This window comes from Dipodomys spectabilis, unplaced genomic scaffold (assembly GCF_019054845.1).
Source record: "Dipodomys spectabilis isolate Male_0828 unplaced genomic scaffold, ASM1905484v1 ptg000032l, whole genome shotgun sequence".
NCBI classification, from domain to species: domain Eukaryota; kingdom Metazoa; phylum Chordata; class Mammalia; order Rodentia; family Heteromyidae; genus Dipodomys; species Dipodomys spectabilis.
In genome coordinates this window covers 7702927-7723188 of record NW_024870709.1, presented here as the reverse complement: position 1 = coordinate 7723188, position 20262 = coordinate 7702927, and the positions used below count along the sequence as shown (strand labels likewise).

General features: G+C 35.9%; 1 protein-coding gene across 2 annotated transcripts; it reads left to right on the top strand.

Moving 5' to 3' along the window:
* The first annotated feature begins 696 nt into the window (after positions 1-696).
* Chodl (chondrolectin) lies at positions 697-20243 on the top strand. Of its 2 annotated transcripts, XM_042676908.1 has the most exons (7): positions 697-889; positions 10573-10882; positions 11003-11160; positions 14857-14943; positions 16761-16863; positions 18739-18817; positions 20016-20102. In XM_042676908.1, exons 1-7 carry the CDS (start codon positions 811-813, stop codon positions 20016-20018), a joined length of 819 nt encoding a protein of 272 aa, XP_042532842.1. In that variant the 5' UTR covers positions 697-810; the 3' UTR covers positions 20019-20102. The 2 variants fall into 2 exon arrangements, with proteins under 2 accessions (XP_042532842.1, XP_042532841.1); XM_042676907.1 differs by lacking the exon at positions 18739-18817 and having other exon boundaries at positions 20016-20243.
* Positions 20244-20262: the final 19 nt, after the last annotated feature.

Genomic DNA, 20262 nt, shown 5'->3' with positions numbered 1-20262 from the left:
TCCATCTTCAATAGTGGCTACTGCTCTGCATCTAGCAATACATAATGATCAAGAGAGAGGGGGGGGGCGGGGGAGGGAGAGAGCCCCGCAACTTGGCAACCTCGTGGACATTTATCTTGGGGAAAACCAAATGGCGCCAACTTTTGCCAGAGTTTAATAGCACAGCTGTCACATTTCACACAAATGAGCACTGAAGTGCGTTGGCGATGGGAAGATGGTGGTGGGGAGGAGGGCCGGGCGAAGGTGGGACTGCTGACTGGACTGTTTTTCTGTTCTGCAGGGAGGGCTGGATGGCCTTGGCTTGGCAGGAGAAACGAAGTAGTTAACAATTATTGCTAGCGAGAGCCCTGCGCCCGGGGTATATAAGACCGCGCCTCCTGCGCAGAGCGGCTGCTGCTGCCACCACTAGAGCCTCTACCAGCGCGCCCGCGCTCAGCCCCCAAAGTACCCCGAGGCCAGGGAGAGACGCACAGGGGCATCCGGGGTGGTGGGGCCAGGTCCTGCTTTAGCTTTGTTGCATGCAGATCGGGATCCCCTCACTTGCGCCCTCTTTCCCCGGGGTTTGCGCGCTGGAGCCGGGCACACCCGCGCGCGGGAGCAGCGCGCTTGGCAGCGGTAGTTGGTTGAAGGCGATGCGCCCGGAGGAAAGCGGAGCAGCAGGAGTGCGGCCGAGGCCATAGGGGTCCGAGGGGGAGACCGGGAGGCTGCGGGGTTAGGGGAATCGGGGACTGAGCCGCGCGCTCGTGGGAGGAGGCCAGGCCGCCTTCCTCCAGGAGACACCTGCTGCTGACTCCTCTCCTCTCCACCACCATGATCCCCGCGCTCTCCCTGCTGCTGGGCGCGGCGCTGCTCTGCGGCCAAGGCGCCTTCTCTCGCCGCGTGGTGAGCGGTGAGTCCGGGGGTGTGGGGTGCCCGGACGAGATCAGCGGGATTGTGGGGTGCTAAGGGGGAGCCTGACTTGGGGGGGCACTTTCCGTGATGATTTGGAACCCTATAGGAGTCCAGGGAAGGCAGGGACACTGGTGTGTGTGACTCCTGTCCTACCAAACACTCAGAGAAAAGTTTAATTTTCTTGTTTTTTCTCCGAGTGTCTGGTTAGCTACGGAGCTCTTGGTAAATGCACAGCAGCATAGGCTTTGCCAGAGTCATTTCACTTTGGAAGATAAGGCAAGGCTGGGCACCTGCAAATATTAATAATTGTTATTTTTATAATAATTATTATTCATAATAAAGGAGGAGGAGGCGGAGGGGCCCAGACATGGAAGTGGCACTGCGGACATGTCACCCACCCACTGGGGGGGGTTGGCTCCGTGTCGGTCCTGGCACCATGTTTGTAGGATGTTTTCTGAGACTAGACCGGTTCACCGTGGATCGCTGGGCACGGATGCATGCCTTTGTTCTCAGCAGGACTTGGGAAAAGAACGCCAGGGGACGGGTGCCTGTGTGGAATGGTCTTTCCTTGGCATATTCTGTTCTGCTGTCGAGACCTCTCAGAAGATGAAGTCAGCCAGAGCCCGGCTGAGGTGTACTTCGTAAACTCGTGCATACAGAGAGTGCACAATAAACAATCCGTGGAATCAATGCAAAGGGAATTGATGAGCATTGGCACGTGTGCCAGCTCTCTCTCTGATTTTTCTTTATGTTCGTTGTCGTATTGGGCAGGAACTTATGGTGTCTCCTTTCTTACGTTGTCTCTACCATTCCCCTCTTTTGGAAGTCTCTTAAGGATATCGACTCCCAACCACTAGGATTAATGTGAATATTGGCTCACAAGAACTCCCACAGAGCTCTATTATGCTCACTAAAATGTTCGTGTGTGTGTGTGTGTGTGTGTGTGTGTGTGTGTGTGAATGGACATGCTGGTTAATAGTAAAATGGTTTTCTTTAGATATAAAAGTCTACAGTGTGCTTGCACATCTGCACAACAGGTGTCCCTTGAGATAGAGCTAGATGGCAGATGACAGCAACTTAATCAGTTGTGAAGCCAGACCTTTAGAAGCTGGAATCTTAAACTTAATCACTACTGATCTTCCCTTTGGCTGTTGGTGGGATTCCACATCATCAGAATGTCATTCTTAAAGGGGTAGCTGCTAATCACTGTCTAATAACTTTTTTCACAATTACACAAGCTGTAGCTTTGCTAATTTAACTAAGAATGAAAAACAAGTTCTATACACAGCACTGATGGGTGGGTTACGTACCTGACTGCCTTGATCAGAATTCTCCATACAAATGGACAGCTGACAGCATGGTGTTTTCTAAACAAATAGAAACACTCAGGGACCTTTATGGTACATTTGCATTTACATGCCTTAAAATTCAAGGGAGAAAAGAAAACTTCACATGAAAACAGAAATTAAGAACATGGTTGATGAAAAGTTTACTCTTTTCTGTTTGTACAATTATTCCAAATCTTTGGCTGTGCTTTCCTTTTAGTAATTTGCAGGCATCTTGAAGGTGACATCTGGAAAATTTCTGATGAACTAAACCTGAAATATTTGATTTAGCAGAAATAATGATGTTTACTTGATATTAAAGTAATTACTTAGTCATGTTTTTTTCTTATGAATAATTTGATTGCCTTTAATCATAGAATTCACATTGCAATTCTACTGCTTCTAAAATGATTTGTGATTTTCATACTTTGAAGACTATTTTTTTTTGAAAAGATAAACTCCAATTATCTTGGACTGTGTAGAGACTAGCCTAAAGCCTGACACCTTTGAAGAAATATTTCCTAACAGGTCCAGTGTCAGCCTGATTGGTGGTAAGTTCCAAGTAGTACATCAAACTTTTTATGCCACTAGGGGCCATTTCCAAATGTCTTCTTAAGTGGCTGAGCAGAACTGAAATAGCTTCTTGGATCCACTAGAACATACTACCCATGAAATAAAATTTATATGTATTAAATTACAACATTTTTTATTTAACTAAAATTAACATTCACTCTCCACCCCAAGGAAAGATAGGCACTTACTAAATAATACTGCATAAGAATTCTTTTAATTAATACTTACATATTCAGGAAGACCATTGCTACTAATTTTAAATGCACTGTTTTAACAATCAGAACATGACATCAAACAAGGTGAAAATATTTTAGCAAAAGGTAGCATTGCCAATATAATCACATGACCCATAAGATTTAATAGCATCTTCCAATAAGTATTTTTGATGCATGAATAGACTATCTACCTATATCTCTATCCTTATCTATGTACATGTGGATAAATATCTAAGACAGTTTTTTTACTTTAATTCTAAACTTCTTTGAGGAACTTGATTTTACCACATCTGTACGTAGTAAGAAATAAATAAGCCCCATATTCGGGTTGTGATAATTTAATTCTAGAAATAACTGGTAGGTGGCAACATTTTAAAGATAAAGATAAGTTTTTTTTTTAACCTGTAGTGTATGAGTAAATTTGAAAAAGAAGAATTCAAAATTTAGGTCTCTTAGCTGGGGTGGGGAGAAGTTTGAAGACCAGTTGACGTTTTAAACATTTGAATCATTTTAAAGTAATTTCTTTGTTTTTTTTTCCTCTTCTGTTTTCTTTTCCTAGTGTATACAATGGTGGTACCTGTCTATGCTGGAAAGTTCATTAAATATACCTCCTAAATATTTTAATATTTACTAGTTTATCCTTATTACAACATTTTATAACACATATTTGGTGATTTCGAGACCACTCCTTTTATTGTGTAAATGACATAGAATATTGCAAACGGTTGGGCAGCAACTAGGAACCTCTAGATTAACACAACAGAAGGGAGACACAAGGAAAATCTGTTTAGAGTATCTAAGCCTATGGAACAATTCCGTGACATCATTAAAGTCAGAAAATGATGATAGCACACACGCAATTACTTTAAGCATCCTTTATGAAAGAAGGGATGCAATTACTTTAAGCATCTCTTAGGAAAGAAGGGAACAGGCAGAAATAAACTATATTTGTCAGATAGACATTATTCCTTACTGTTTGCCAACATTTTATAGGGTGTTTTTACAACATTTGCCTGAAGATGGCAATACCTATACATTGATGTTAGAGAAGATCTATCTGTCTGTCTGTTTGTCGGTCTGTCTGTCTGGATCCAAAGTGGAAAAATAATTGATGATTCACTAATAACTTCTCCTGTTTACAAAGATTTTCTATCTATCTATAGTTCTCTCTTTATATATATAGATAGGTCTATATCTAAATATCTACATATTATCTATCTGTATAAATCAATCTATATTTAATCTATCTGTATAGATAGATTTATCTAGCTAGCTATTTTCTATTTACACAATTCCTATTTACAAATATCTTCTCTTTACAAATCTCTCTCTCTCTCTCTCTCTCTCTCTCTCTCTCTCTCTCTCTCCCAGGAAGGAAATATAATTGATCATTCACAACTTCCATTGTGCCAGGAACTCACACATAGGTAGATAGATGTGCACAAATTGGAGGTGAGGTTATTTCCTCATTGTTTTAATGTATTACTGATGATGTAGCACAGCCTGACAACTTGACCACTGTTATAGATCTTGTATTTGGGAAAACATGTAAATGAGACCCCATTTGTCTTATTGGAAAAGTAAAATGGCTAGATTAAAAAAACCATCAAGGACATATATAAAGGTTTGAAAACCTAATGTAAATGGTGTTCCAGTATTAAATTTGAGCCAGAAAATGTTCAAAGTTGGTTTAGAAACAATTTCTCAATGTATTATACTTCTTTCATATAGTAACCTCCTCCTAGTCAATAACTGATTGGTGCTTCTGATTGTAATACAGATAACATGATAATTGGATGTATTCACCAGTCCCTTTGTTCATGAAGTATTTCTCAACTACAATGCATTTGAGACATATACAGAGGAAGTACAGAAATGAGAGTAAATGAACTACAGAGCCAGACAGCCTAGTTCTATATCCTGGCATTGGTATTTGTGACTTTGGGAGCAATACTAAGCTTTTCTCTGCCTTCTTTTCAATGGAATGAGAATACCTATGACATGGTATCACTTGGAGAATTCAAAGTTTTGAACTCAGTCAATGTGTAACCTGCACCTAAGTTTCTGCCTAGAGGATGAGAGTGGCGTAGTTCGGCAAGCCTATGCCCATAGCTGAGGCTCCCTAGAGGCAAAAGGAACATTTTTGAGTTGAGTTATCTGGAAGAGCTTCTCTTCGCCATCTGTTAGCTGGTCTATTGTTTCATCCTAATTTACTCAAAGGCATAGGTTTTACTATAAACAAAAGCCCTTCACTTTCTTGATAAATGTCAATCTGTAACCTCTCTCTTTTTAGGTATGGGAAATGAAAAGCAAATTCAAGTTACTTCATGTATCTGCAGTTCAGCTATTGAGTTGACATTAGTTAAACACTTGAACCTTCAAGTCACACTATTATTTGGTTTGCTCGCTATTATTTTAAAATATTGAGTTTCACTTCCTTCTCAGAACCCTATGGCATTCCCAGTGCATGTTGTAGGGTAAGTTACAGTCACCCTCATCCATAAGATGTCCCAAGATTACAAATTTGATTTTATTTCTCTGTACAAGAGAATGGGTTCTAACTATAATGTGCTCTGTAACTCGGTATAAGATTTCTTTCACAAAAATAAAAGTTTAGCATGACAAATTTTTCTTATTTAAAACAAAATGTCTTTTGAGGGGAAAAAAAGTAAAGTACAGCAAGGGAGCTCGTTGGACAGGGATGAAAGTGGATTATATGACTCCTGGGTGGAGATGGGAGGGAGGGACCAGGAGCAGAAGACATTGTACTAAAGGAAAATGTATGGGGCTGGGAAGGTGGCTCAGTGGTAGAGTGCATGCCTTGCATGCCTGAGGCCCTGGGTTCGTTTCCTCAACACCACATAAGCAGAAAAAGCCAGAAGTGGCACTGTGGCTTAAGTGGTAGAGCTCTAGCTTTGAGCTGAAGAGCTGAGGGACAGCACCCAAACCCAGAGTTCAGGCCCAAGACCGACAAAAAATGAAACAAAACAAAACAAAAATAAAAGGAAATGTAATCATTACCTAACTCATGTAATCCCTCTGTATATCACCTCAACAAAAGGAAATTATTTTTTTAAAAGCAAAATATTTTAAGACGTTATACTATTGAACATTCAAAGCTGAAAATTCAGAATAAAAGCAGTCATTTTATTTTCAATTCCAAATCATTGGCATTGTTCTAAGAGGTCATATTACCATTCATCTTGTCTCAACATAAATTTTACTGTGATTTTTAAAAGAGAGTAAAAGGAATTATGGGGAAAATTCTTTAATAGGATCATAATAAAGTGCCCAAAGTTTAGCTAATCTGGTTTAGGGAAGATTTGCTATGTAATACTTTCCTACAGAACTTACTTTTGGCAACAAAAGGTATATCAAAATCTAAAAGTAAAACTGTATATCAAAAGGTATTTAATGTCAGTAATACTGCTCATATATATTAGAGTATGAGGCAAATAAAATCTTTGCCACCCAAATGACATGAATAGTCAGAATATATATATAATAAACATCTGATACATTATATATATATATATATACTAAAATATTCAGAAGAAGAAAGCAAACTGCCATTACTGCATGTGTTTGTCTTGCTTTTACATCATTGCCAAAGTTATTAAAACTCTGCCAATGTCATTGCTACATGAGGTTTTCACAATAAAGAAACAAGTGAAAACAATCCCTTGGGATGTTATCATAATAATGACAGCAATTGAAATACTTTAGTATTACTAAGAATTATTTCTCAATAAAGGCATACGTGTCTGTAGCCAGGTATATGTAGACATACACACATGTATGTATAAAACAAAAATATTGTGAATGTTTCAGAGAAGAAAACTTGAACAGTTAAATATATTTTATTTTTAAAATTAAGTAATTATGAAAAATAGGTATGAAGATATCTTGGACCTCATGTTCCTCAATGTTTTGAGAAATTTGAGTGGAACGCTTGTAGATATGTCAGAAATTGAAGGATATTTTCAACTATTGATGTGTGGTGAGTTATGTATAGCTAGAGACTATAAATGTAGCTCTAGTCTAATATAAAACAAAAATATAATATAATATATAAAATATAAATACATTGCTCTCAAAATTCTTACCTATGAAAGATGCTATTTGTATATGGTATTGTAAAGAACGACACAGAGAAAATCTTCATGTAACCACACAGGACAATGAGGGAAGTAATGAAAATGGCTCTCTAGAAAGATTAGCCCTTACAGAAATGGGAAAGTTGCTTCCAGAAGATCTACATTAACAGAACTTTTCTGGGAATTAGAGCAACATTTGTTTCCCAGCTGTTGGAGTTCCACTGTGACAGAAGCCAAATGGGATGAGCTGAAATGCAGCCAGGGGTTCAATAACTTCTGCTTCTGCTGATTTTGCTGCAACTCAGACCAGATTTGCACAATAAAGGAGAAAGTAGTAGTAAAATAGAATTAGATGTAATAGAATTCAGAGTATCATCAGTTTTAACTCATTATACATAACCATAAATTCTGTACTATGTATCTATAATTTCCTGGAAACTGCCTTGCTAGATCTGAACTGCTAGTGACTTTTCAACTCAAGATCCAAAGACACAGATGATAGTCACTGAATACCCTTTGCAATTAATATGACTCTTCCAGTTAGTAATCGATTGCTATCCTGATTTGGTTGAGTTCCCACCCACTTCTCTGCAGCCATCACAGTCTACTTTCTTTCACCCAGAACTTGTGGATCTTTCCACTGCTCACCACCAAATATCTTTGGCATGTGCCTATGTCAGCTATTGTCCAGGACATATAATTAATAATTGATACTTATTTTAAATATGATCTCTGCCTATACATTATTGATATTACTATTACTCTAAAAAACTAAAATAGTTTATGTGAAGAATTTCCACAGAATATTGGAAGCTATTCTACACCTTTTCCTTGCATTCCTGTCTTAATGTAATAAATAGTTCATTCTGTCGCCATATTTGTGTCCTCACTATGGATAAATCAATGATGAACTTATCATTTAATATATCAAAGATAATGAATAGTGACTTTTAGCACATAAAGCATACAGGCCTTCTCTGAATGAGTGTTGGTTTTTATATAAACAAATACATTTTATCCATTAAAACATCTGCCTAATTTTTAACTGACCTCTTCTTTACATCTTGTAAAACAAACTTGTTGGAAAAAATTATCATTTCAAAAGGGCTGGAAACCAACACAAGGCTGAAAGTTTGGACACATTGAAAATGCAGGGGAATGTAATTAAGATATATTTGGAAACTGAGAAATATATGAAGGATATAGTAGATGCAAATGAAATCAGATCCCACTTTTAAAATGCAGAGGTAAAATGTAGGCTTTCAGCATTGTCACAGTACCACTGGGAACAACCATTTTAAACAATGAAATAATAACATAATAATGCATAACAATGTTTTTTTCAATAGCATGTATTATTTGTATTAGAGTCAACCAGTGGGACGTCTGTGGGGAGATGACAAAAGTTCTCCCCCAAATCTCTAACTCATTTTCCATGGCCATTTTTATTAACATGTGATGTTAACCATTAGTTCAGCCACTCTACCAATTTGTTCTCTTTTTGAGGGGGGTCCTGCTCTGAATTCAGATCTCAGTAGATGAGACAAAAGAGACAACTGGCTGGCTGGCTTTCATTTCTTGAATCACCATTTTATGTCCTCAGCTTGTGTCAGGATCTTGAGTATCTATCACTTAGGCATGATGAACAGCCTTCTGCTGCCTTCTCTCTCTTATGTGTCACAAAGGGTCTCTAATGACTGGAGGTCAGAAGGGATATGGTACTCTGGCTTAGTGTGACATTCTGTCATTAAAACCACATTTGAATAGTTTACTTTTTCCAGTATTTATCCCATCCTCCCAACCCCCTACCACTGACAATTTTCTTGATAGATCACAAATTAAAACACGTAGTCCAAAGAATTTCAAACCCAACAAAGGTGATGTTCATGCAAATGAACTGAAGCAAACCAGTCAAACATCATCTTAATTTCTTACCATTATACAATCTGCTTAACTTTTAATCGAGGATACAGGGGCGCTGTTTTCCAAGATCAATCCTAAGCTAACATTAATGCAAGTCAAAGAAAGTAGTGGCAAGTATATTCATCTATTTGGAAACAAAGATGAGTAAGAGGTGGTGTCCATGGCAGAGAGCTTAGAGTTGAACAAAAGAAGACGCTAAGGAAAAGCAAGACAAGAAAGCATGAACTTTCTGGAAATTGTGTGCAATCTTTGTGTACATGCTTTATACAGAAGGAGGCGGAGGCGGGCTAATATAAACAGAATAATTAGGATTCGGTTGCTGTTAGGTAAATCCTGTCTACTGTGATAGCCTTGCTATAAACACAGCTGTACTAAGACACAGTCAGGTCACTCATGTTTGCAATTATGTCACCAAATCATTAGGAGAACTGATTCTGCTTAAAATGTTACTACTCTCATATTATCTATAGCTTAATGGAGCCTATTTTAGATGAAAGTTTAAAAACTTAATTTAGTACATACAATAAACAAATAGATTTTCTAAGGCTGACAGTTTGTGCCCAAATCTAATTAGTATTTATTACCACCTTATGTGTGTTAAGTTTACCTTTTGATTCGTTGAGGCCAAATTTCAACTTTCAATTTCTTTCCATCTAAATGATTACAGAGGCAGCCCTCAGCCAGTACTAGATCTTTATGTCATGATGTTTTCACTCCAACTTCATTCGAGGCCATTAGGTAATTTTTGGTCACATTTAAGATTCATTCCCTTTTAAGAATTTGATTCTCTAACTATAAATTTGAGAGTTTTTATTAGAAAATTATGACTTATTAGAGTTGCAAAGAAAGGATGTGAACCTTAGTACTAGCTTTCATACCCAGTATGCTTAATAAAAACAGAAAATATTCAGAAAATGACAATGAGATTGTTTTCAGAGATAGTACTTCAGATGTTCAACCTCACACTTCTGAGACAATATTAATTTTTCATTACTGTCCTTACATTTATTCTGGCCTCAGTTACCTTTCAATTCTGATAGGTTTGCACTCATACATAAAGTAAATATTTGCACTGTAAAATTTCTGCTTTGAATCTTCTTCAGGATACCGTAAGCAAACCTACTTTGTTTTACTTTATTTGCTTTTCATAATTAGTTCTTTAATAAGGCATTGATCTTCACGAGCTTTGATTTTCTAGCGCACTTGGCTATACATATGTGAAATTTCTTTGGCTACTTTTTTTTTTGCTATGATAATTGTCTTTTGGAGTCTAAACCAGAAGAATTTTGACTTCCCTTAGTAGTTTCAACATCCCCTTGAACTACTGTGTTTGAAAGTTCACCTTCCCAATTTACCAAAGAAACAGTTTACTTTTACAAGTTGACAGTGATGAGGCAGAAAAATGATACACAATTATTCCATGAGAAAACAATTATTGACAATGTGTTTTCTGTTTTGACTGGTTTTTTTCTTTTCTTGATTAATACTAGAGTTAGGAATACAGTCCTGATAATCAATATATGGGTATCGTTTCTATTTTTATTCCAGGCCAAAAGGTGTGTTTTGCTGACATAAAGCATCCTTGCTACAAAATGGCCTACTTCCATGAGCTGTCCAGCCGAGTGAGCTTCCAGGAGGCCCGGCTGGCGTGCGAGACTGAGGGAGGTGTCCTCCTTAGCCTTGAGAATGAAGCAGAACAAAAATTAATAGAGAGCATGTTGCAAAACCTGACAAAACCTGGAACAGGGATTTCGGATGGGGATTTCTGGATTGGTCTTTGGAGAAATGGAGATGGCCAGACATCTGGTGCCTGCCCAGACCTCTATCAGTGGTCTGATGGAAGCAACTCCCAGTACCGGTAAGTGTGGACCTAGAAGAGTCCAGTGTGTGCTCTTGAGATACAGGGAGAGTTCTCTTACCTTCTAGGATGTCAGCATAGAGCAGGCTGCTAAATATATCTGTTGCTCTTTACTTGAAGAAACTGGTACACGGATGAACCTTCTTGCGGAAGCGAAAAGTGTGTTGTGATGTATCATCAACCGACTGCCAATCCTGGCCTTGGGGGGCCTTACCTTTACCAGTGGAATGATGACAGGTGCAATATGAAGCACAACTATATCTGCAAGTATGAGCCAGGTGAGAAATACCATCAGTAACATTAGTCTTTGTGTATATTTGTTCATACTAAGGGTTTTTTCTTTTTCTTTTTTATGCTTTAGTATCTTTGGCTCTTTTTATGTCTTTCCTGCTACAGAAGAGTAATTACTTAACAGTGATCCTGTCACTCATTGTTCAGAAGAATATTGTATATAAAAAACTTCCAAATGAGCTCAATGGGAGTAAACAGAAACATCTTGAGAAAAAATAAACATCATTTCTAAAATTAAGACCAAATTATGTTTCGGTAATAAGAATTTGAGAACATAAATATATACTTTAAAATATCTTTAAAGCTTAGTTAAATGTGTGGGAAGGAGGTATACGTTGCCAAAGAAACATGAAGATGTTCATGTGTCGCATGTGTGCAACAGTTCTTTAGATCATTCCTGGCAAATTCAAAGCAACAACAACGTGATCGTCGTTAGGCATGCAACATAATAAAAAAAACACCTGTTCTGACTAATTGTTAAAGCTCTTTGCACTAGTGGAAACCCTTTGGAGCAGGTGACATATTTCCCTTCTGATTTCCATTCATTGACACATACCATCTTAGTCACTCTTCTAAAATCTCTCAATATTTGCCAAATGCAGGAAATGGGGAAATTTCATTGACCCATTGAAAATAAGGATGTTCAAATGCCTTTTACTAGCATACTTCAATGGAATTGATATTTCACTAAAAGAAGGACTAACCAAAACTATGTAAACTTATAGTTTTGTCTTCTGAGAAAGTCAAGTTAGAGACAGACTAGGAGATTGGGAGGGGGGTGTTTTTCTACTTTGCAGGGTTTGAAAGTGCCATTATCACACTTATGAAGAGCTGTCTGCTTCACCTCATAATCTGTGTTCATGGAAGGCAATTATTACTAAGTACCACTGCTTCCATTATACTCTTAAAATTACACCATTCCTTTTCTCTTAAGACTGTACCTCACAAGGATTATTTGGATTAGATTTACCTTTGTCTTATGTTTATCTTGCTCTTGAGTGTATTAGCCAACTTTTTATATTCCTGGTGAGCTTGTTCTTTAATCTCTTTGGTTGGTAAATCCATCATTACCCTCCTGAAATCCTGGCAAAGCAATGCCTGTTACACAGTTATGTTCTTTCTTCTTTTTCTCTTAGAAGAATACAAACTTGAGATCCTCTGATATTTTAAAGTTTCAGCACTCTTTGTCTGCTATAGACAGTATTTCAATCTCCTTCATAGTTTTCAGATAGCTGTTTGATCTTTCATTTTTATTATTTTATTAATTTATTTAATTTACATCCAAGTTTACACACTATTGAACACATGGTCAACATTAAAACATCCTTTAATATTTTGTATTATTTTCTAGGCTTCTATTACTTATGTGAGGGCATTTGCTTTATTTTCTACATTCTACACTAATCTCTAAATTCTCTGTATTTATTAAATGATATTTCATGTACATGTTGTGTGTGAATGAGTAAATGAGTGAATGTGTGTGTGTGTGTGTGTGTGTGTGTGTGTGTGTGTGTGTGTGTTTGTGTGGTGCCTGTTCTGGAACTTATGCTCTGGACCTGGGCACTATTCCTGAACTTTTGTGCTTAAGGCTAGCATTCTGGCACTTGAGTCAAAGCTCCACCTTCAGTTTTTTGTTGTTTAGTTGGAGATAAGAGTCTTATGCACTTTTCTGCCAGGACTGACTTTGAACTGTAATTCTCTGATTTCAGCCTCCTGAACAGATAGGATTACAGGTGTGAGCATGCTTTTTTATCTTGGTTGCATAAGCTTGTATTTACCTATCTTAAAATAACCCTGTATGTTTGGTCTTTATTTTACTTGTTAGTTTTTTATCTTCAACTATTTCCTTAAGTTTATTTCTACTTTGAAAATGTAATTGACATAGATTTAATTAAATTTCCTGGTTCTGTGGTGAATGCTTGACTTTGACTGGTAAGATAAACTAGATTCCTGATTATTTTCATCCATCTCCAGCTTTACTGGAGCTAGCCTATGATGAGAACGCCTACATCTCATCTAATAAAGAGTACAACCAATGACATCAGATGTATTAACACAGAAACATTAGCCTGGCAATGCAGACACTTAAGAATTGACCTTCATTTTCAGCCTTTCCTCTTTTCCTTGTTCGGTTCCTAGCCTAGGATCTGCATACCTTTTCTTTGGATCTACCACTCTTATTTTTCATGGGGATACTTCTGAATCCTTTTTTTTGTTGTTGCTGTTAAAATTGCCTTATACATTCTTAGATAGTAAAAACAGCCTGTGTGGAATTAGGTATCTAAATTTTTATTTAATTGGTAATCACATTAAAGATTTTAAAGATTATTGTTACAGTAACCATTTCAATGTTGAATTTTGTTGTATTTATAGTATTTACTCATATATTACTTAGTCATAGAATAAGTAAGTTCTGCAGAAACACAGGCATATGTTAGGACTGAAGCTTAAGCCTATGAGAAGGTGTTAAATAGTCAAGGTTAATTTTATATATAAAAATATTAATAAACATTATTATAGAATTGGTGTATGATTATATTTTCAATGAACTGAAATTCTATGACAGTATATTAATAGGAAATATAAGATGCTACACATTATTTTTTTAACCTATGAGGTGACAAAAGTAAAGAGTTATTTTTTGGAACAAATTAAAACAATCAACATACCCAGGGCCTTACTCAGCAGGGGCTCTACCATTTGATTCATACTCAAGTTCTTTTTGCTTTAGTTATTATTCAAAAGGACTTCTTTTGACCTAGCCCAGCTGGCCAAAACCCCATGATATTAGTATTTCTATCTCCCACATACTGATGCCTGGCTTATTTGTTGAGCTGTGGTCTCAGTAATGTTTGGTCTGACTTGAACCCAAATCCTCCTATCCCTCCCCGCTCCAGTAGCTGAAATTATAGGCACTGGTAAATACAATGGCCCACTTTTTTTCTTAATAACACAATTACTAACATAACAAATAGTTTCATAGGGGGAAATATGAGGTATGGTACTACAAGATTATTGTACAAAATTTGTCTGTCTTTTAAGGAGTTGTCATTTGAAGTGGTCTAATCTCATAAAACCAAAAAAAAAAAAGGAGTTGCAAACTTTATTTTAATTATATAAAGTGATAACCAGTACTGAAAAGCAAGTCTAACAGTGACATGTGTTTTATAATATTGTTATGCCACTTGTTGATTAATATTACAAGGAGAAATTTACCTTCATCATCTTTCTCATCTGTGAATTGAATTGAACATCTCAAATTCCTATTTTCACAAATTCTTATCTTTCTCCAACTTGGGTCTGTTTTTGTCATTCATGCTGATAATAAGCTTCTGTGGATTGTTAAATGAAGAAGGAATTCCTGATTTGTTAAATTCAAACATAATTAAATATTGACTTTATAATTAGGTAACTTTGTGCAAAGTTAATTCAGTTTTTTGTGTAAGTTTCTTCAAAAAATCACAATTAGCATATCTTATTGTTGACATTTTCATATTTAATCAATTATTTATGTATTTATTTATGTATATGTGTATGTATTTATTTATTGTCAGTCATGAGGCTTGAACTTGGAGCTTGGGTGCTGTCCCTCAGCTCTTCAGCTCAAGGGAAGCACTCTACCACTTGAGTCACAGTGCCACTTCCTCATTTTTAATCATTATTTATGATCTAATTATTTACAGAGATTAGTCCAACAGATCCTGTAGAAAAGCCTTACCTTACAAATCAACCAGGAGACACCCCTGAGAATGTGGTTGCTACAGAAGCAGGTAATTCTTTCACTTTTCTTAGCTCTGCTGAATATAAAACTCTATTTTGAAACACTTATTTGTGTCAAACCCAATGAAATATTTCTTGTGGTATGTGAAAGTGGTGTTCTAAAAACCACCCAATAGAAATTCACTGTTGAATAGAGCTATGCTATTTTTAAGTAAAAGAATCTGCTCTTTTAGATTTTTTAAACTTCAAATTGGTGTATCTGGTAGTAAACTAACCAATCCACATTAAACCCTGAATTGAGGTCCCTCAACAACTTTTAGGTGTCATCATGTTAGTTGGCATAGTTAGTATTGTTCTGCAAACACCAGTGTCCTGAAGAATGTTTAGAAATTGGCTGCCATAAAGGTTAAGACCAAATAAAAAACCTGTTAGCCTTGATTGATTTCCATAGTATAAACACTCCTTTCTAACTAATTTCAGGCTACCTAAGTGACATTATTGCAGAACAATTTGGAAGATGCATAGTATGAGCTTTTGGTCTATCTGTTCTTATAGCATACTACTGCCTACAAAAGGAAACAAAATGCAATCTCCAGTGCAAGTCAGATAAGTTAGAAAACATCACCATCCTCACCCATTCAGTTAAAGAGTATTTACAGCATGACCCTACATTGGTTGAATAGAGATGTTTATTTATCCTAGTTGCTTTGTAAAGACTGGGCCAAAAGACCTGCTATTTCAAAATTAGCAAATGATTAAAAAATCTACAGAAGCATAGGAAACATTTTTTGTTTTTCTTTGTTAATTAAGAATGGTAGCAGAAATTTTGAAAGGAATTATTGCAAACACTGTAAAATGATTCAACAAAGCTCAAAAGAATAGATAAAAATAGAAAGATTCACAAATTACTAAGTCTGTAACTCACCCTCTGTTAACCAAGGCCGGGGTACTTGGGTAAGTGAATTATTGACCTGTATCTGGCTCACTTTGACCACAGATAATTAGATCAGATATAATCACAACTTTCAAGCTCTGGAAATAGCTCTTCAATATTCTTTTCTCATATAGACAGAACAATAATAAGATTGCTTTCCAAGTTTGGGTAGCTGATTTGAACATCATTCATAATATCTAACTTAATTAAAGATATCTGTAAAAAAATTACATTAGGAATATTTTTCCTCCAATTACATTGAAAAATATTTAATAAAGTCATTTATGCTATGTGGGATTTAAATGTTGCAGTGATATTTTTAAATTTTACTAAAAATATATTATTATCAATTTGATGGATCAGGATTAAGACATGATTCATTTTAGAATTTAATTAAGATCATGTCTTTGTGTCTCTGGCGTCTTATACCTCTGGGTAATGACTGCACCATCAGTTAATATTTACATATTGTGGATTAATCTCAAAGACCTGAATATCTTCATGACACTGAGATTTCTGACTAGGATAATTATTTATCCAACAAGTCAATAATGAGTTTAGTGCTCACTATTCTTAATTAATAAGTACTTAGTTTTCAAAATAATAATGAGAGGGATTAATGACATGAGATTGCTAAAATGATTAACATAATATGAAAATTAGTCCATTTCTAATTTGCAAGTTTATTAGCACCATTAAACGTGTGCATATTGAATTAAGCATGACCACCAGTGAAGTAAAAGTTGGTTTTAATTTCTTATTGAATCATGGATCTACTATTTCATTAGTCATTGGTATGTTGGCACTACCTCTGACATCTAACAATTACTTATAATTCTGTTTTACTTTATATTTGGCCAAGTTCTTATGTAATTTTTGTGTTGGAGTTCTCCTTCAGCTATCTTTATACACTATGACTGTTCTAATTTATAGGAATCATTCCCAATCTAATTTATGTTATTATACCAACGATCCCACTACTCCTACTGATACTGGTTGCTTTTGGGACCTGCTGCTTCCAGATGCTACATAAAAGGTAAATAATTTATTTCTGTCACACTAATTTGAAACATCTCAAATAGGATTTCAGAAATCTGAAACATATTATTATGCAAATAACTATATTTTAATTTGTCTCTAAAAGTTCATGTCTATCAGTGAAAATCTAGTATATACAATCTCACAAAACCATCCATTCATTATACGTGTTGTATAGTACCAAGTAGATGTCCTGTTTCTCTTTCTCAGCTGAGAAAATAGTGGCTAAGATGTGGTACTTCATTTGTCTAGCTATAGCTAACATAAGTGATAGATATGGATCGAAATGCTCATAAACTTACTACAGAGGTCTGTACAATACTGACCCTTGTTGTATATATATACATATGTATGTGTATATATATATGTACGTAGATAACATTTTTTAATCTGAAAATTAAGCTGAATGCAATACTTCATTTTTATAGATATACCCTGTAGTACCTTTTCAAGATTAAGTTGCTGGCTTCTGTTTTATTTCACAAAAATCTCTTAAGAACAGTAAATAAGGTACAGTGGTAAAAGTCAGTCCTTACTTATTTAGTGTATACTTTGAAATAAAATGATGTATCTTAACAACAAGATATCTGGGGAATATTGTCAGCTTTTATGCTGATTACTCATACTCTTCAGTCAGAGAAGTAAAAGTTTTTTACGTGTATGTCAATTGCATCTTAAAAACAAAAAATAAATGTATGTCAAAAGAAAAACAGAAGATATTAAATTAAAGCGAGGGTATTTGTAAGAATAAATTTTACATCTTTTCTATAGTGTTTTAAGTAAGAATTATTATAGCAAGGAAGAATCTCTTTTAAGTTTAGCTTCTTTTCAGAAATAAATCCTAATCTAACAAAACCCCCAGAAAAATAGTTATATATAGTTTTAGAGAAAAAAATAGCCTGGCAAATTGATATAGTTAAGAAATCTCTTGGCTTTCTAATAAATATGCAATATTGTCAAAAATTATTTTTCAATATTTTGTACAGAATAAATACTTCACTGAATAATTTATTATCCTTTCCTTTTCAAAAGACATTTTGATTTACTTATTCTTTTTTTTTTTTTGGTCAATCATGGGGCTTGAACACTGTTTCTGAACTCTTACTCAAAGCTAGTGCTCTACCATTTTGACCTATGGCTCCTTTTCCTTCTTATCCTTCTTTAAGGATAAGATGATTGTTTTCTCATTGTGAAATCAGTAATATTGATCAGGAGAATTGGATGGTAATTCCCTGTTATGTAAGCCCTGTAAGTAGCAAATCAACTTGATAAAAATGATTTGAAAATATGATTTAAAATAGGTATCATGGCTAATGCCTATTATGCCAGTCACTTTGGAAAAAAGAGATCAGGGAAAAGTGCCCAGGAAAAAAACGTAAGTAAGACTCCAAAGATCAAAACAAAATGTCTGAGTATAGGCATTTCTCCCTGAAATCCCAGCTACATAGGAGATGTAGGCAGAACATCTTCTTTGAAGCTAACTGTGGACAAGATTTGATACCTTAAATAACTAAAGCAAAAAGGGCTTGGCTTGTGTTGAGACCTATTTTATTTAAAAAAAAACCCCAAACACTAAAAACTAAAACTAAAAATATAAGATGAAGACATTCTCATTTGTAAAGTAAAATGTGCTAAACTACTTAGTAACTCTATTTTCTCTAAAGCTTCTTTGGTTTTCCCAAAACCATATGTTCCCCCCCCTCCCCCACTCTCCCCCGCCGCCGCCGTGATTTGTATTTGCTCTAATATATCATGAGAAGCTGAAAATTTCAGAGTGAGAAAAATCAATCAGCCTCGAGCACTTCCAGATGCCAGATTTAGCTGTAGTACTTCATTCATCATTCTTAGCTCCTCCCCTTTTCCTTTCTTCCAGGAAAGCAAGGAGAAACTTCACCAAAGATTCAACTCCATTATCATCTGAGTGCCTTGCAGAAAGTTTAGATTCCAATCTGGTACACACGATGGTTTCTATCATTCTGGGTCATGTTCAAAATGACTTTTATTCCCTTAACTAGTAGTCACTCTTAAATCAATATTAATTTTATACACAAGCCACATTAATCATGTAACCCATTTTTCCCAGTTTTAAAAAGAGATGGGGCTTTTAATCAACTTGACTTATTTTCTATTCATGTTGGATAACTGTTGCATAAGGATATGTTGATCTATTTATCGGAGGACATCTGCAAAGCTATAAAATCTGGATTTTATGGTCCAAAGACAGTGAAGTTGGAATACATGAGATAACCTTGAAAATGTAATCTCCAGGTGTGTTTAGAAATCGCTCTTCTGCTTTGAAGGAGTCCTGAAGGTCTGCAGAAAGTCAGGATGGGAAGTGGAGGGATGTCCTCAGGGACTGGGACACTGATGGAAATGAAGAGATGTTCTGGACAAAAGTAAACTCAGAACACAGTGAATGAGCACAGACACAGAAGAGTCGTCTAGGTGATAGGTTGGCCTCAGAAAACTAGAACAAAGGCATCTAGACCTTGCTATGTAATCTGGTACAAAATGACTCGGGTAAAATTTCAAATAGATGCTTCCACAACTCCCTCAAAACAGAAGCAGAACCTCAGGAACAGGCTAGAAATGTGGGTGGGAATTCCAGGTCTGACAAAACTAAAATTGTTTCTCAGTCTTGAGGGAGAAACTGATGTTCTTAAATTACCAAAACCTGAATCAGCAGTTACTCTACATTGGTTTCAGAGACTGACATAATTGAGTCACTTCGTTCAGGTAACTTACATACAGGGCAGGGAAGCATCGTACATAAATTTAGTATTACAGCATTTGTTTTTATGATTTGAAATTCAATTCAAGATGGATTGCAATAGGGTTCTCAAAAAGTATGCTTCCAAATATTTCTGTCAGAGAAATGGACAATTTTAGTATGGTATCTGTGTATTTGAACTCTAAACTAAGAAGCATCAAATAGAGAAAGACACATCTTTGTTTCTTGTCACTCCTTAGAATTTTTGTTATTTACATATGCTGAAATAATTTATAATTTCTTTTTATAGGAATGGAAAAGTATTCTATCAAAGAAGGACTCTTTTATAAATAAATGTCCGAATTACCTCCATTTATACCAAGAAATGAACAGTGTGACAAGAAAGATTTCGCCACTGAACTTGTTTTTATGTTTTTCAGTAAAGGGAGAACCAAAACCAGCCCAAACCAGTCTACACTGTGGATTTCCAAGAGCACCAGAAAGGAAAGTGGCATGGAAGTATAATAATTCATTGACTTTGTCCCAAAAGTAAAAGTAGTTTTGTAATTCTGGATCAGTATAAGGAATGGCATCAGAACATAAGCTTGGAATGGCTTGAAATCTCAAAGGATTTGCAAGATGAACTTTCAGCTCCCCCTTGAGGGAAATATTCAAATAACTTTTGTA

Bases quoted from the DNA above. Each gene is read 5' to 3' on its own strand.
- Chodl (XM_042676907.1), top strand. From the start codon at position 811: ATGATCCCCGCGCTCTCCCTGCTGCTGGGCGCGGCGCTGCTCTGCGGC. The intron at 11,161-14,856 runs GTGAGAAATACC...AATTATTTACAG, and splicing joins TATCTGCAAGTATGAGCCAG to AGATTAGTCCAACAGATCCT. The intron at 14,944-16,760 runs GTAATTCTTTCA...TCTAATTTATAG, and splicing joins TGTGGTTGCTACAGAAGCAG to GAATCATTCCCAATCTAATT.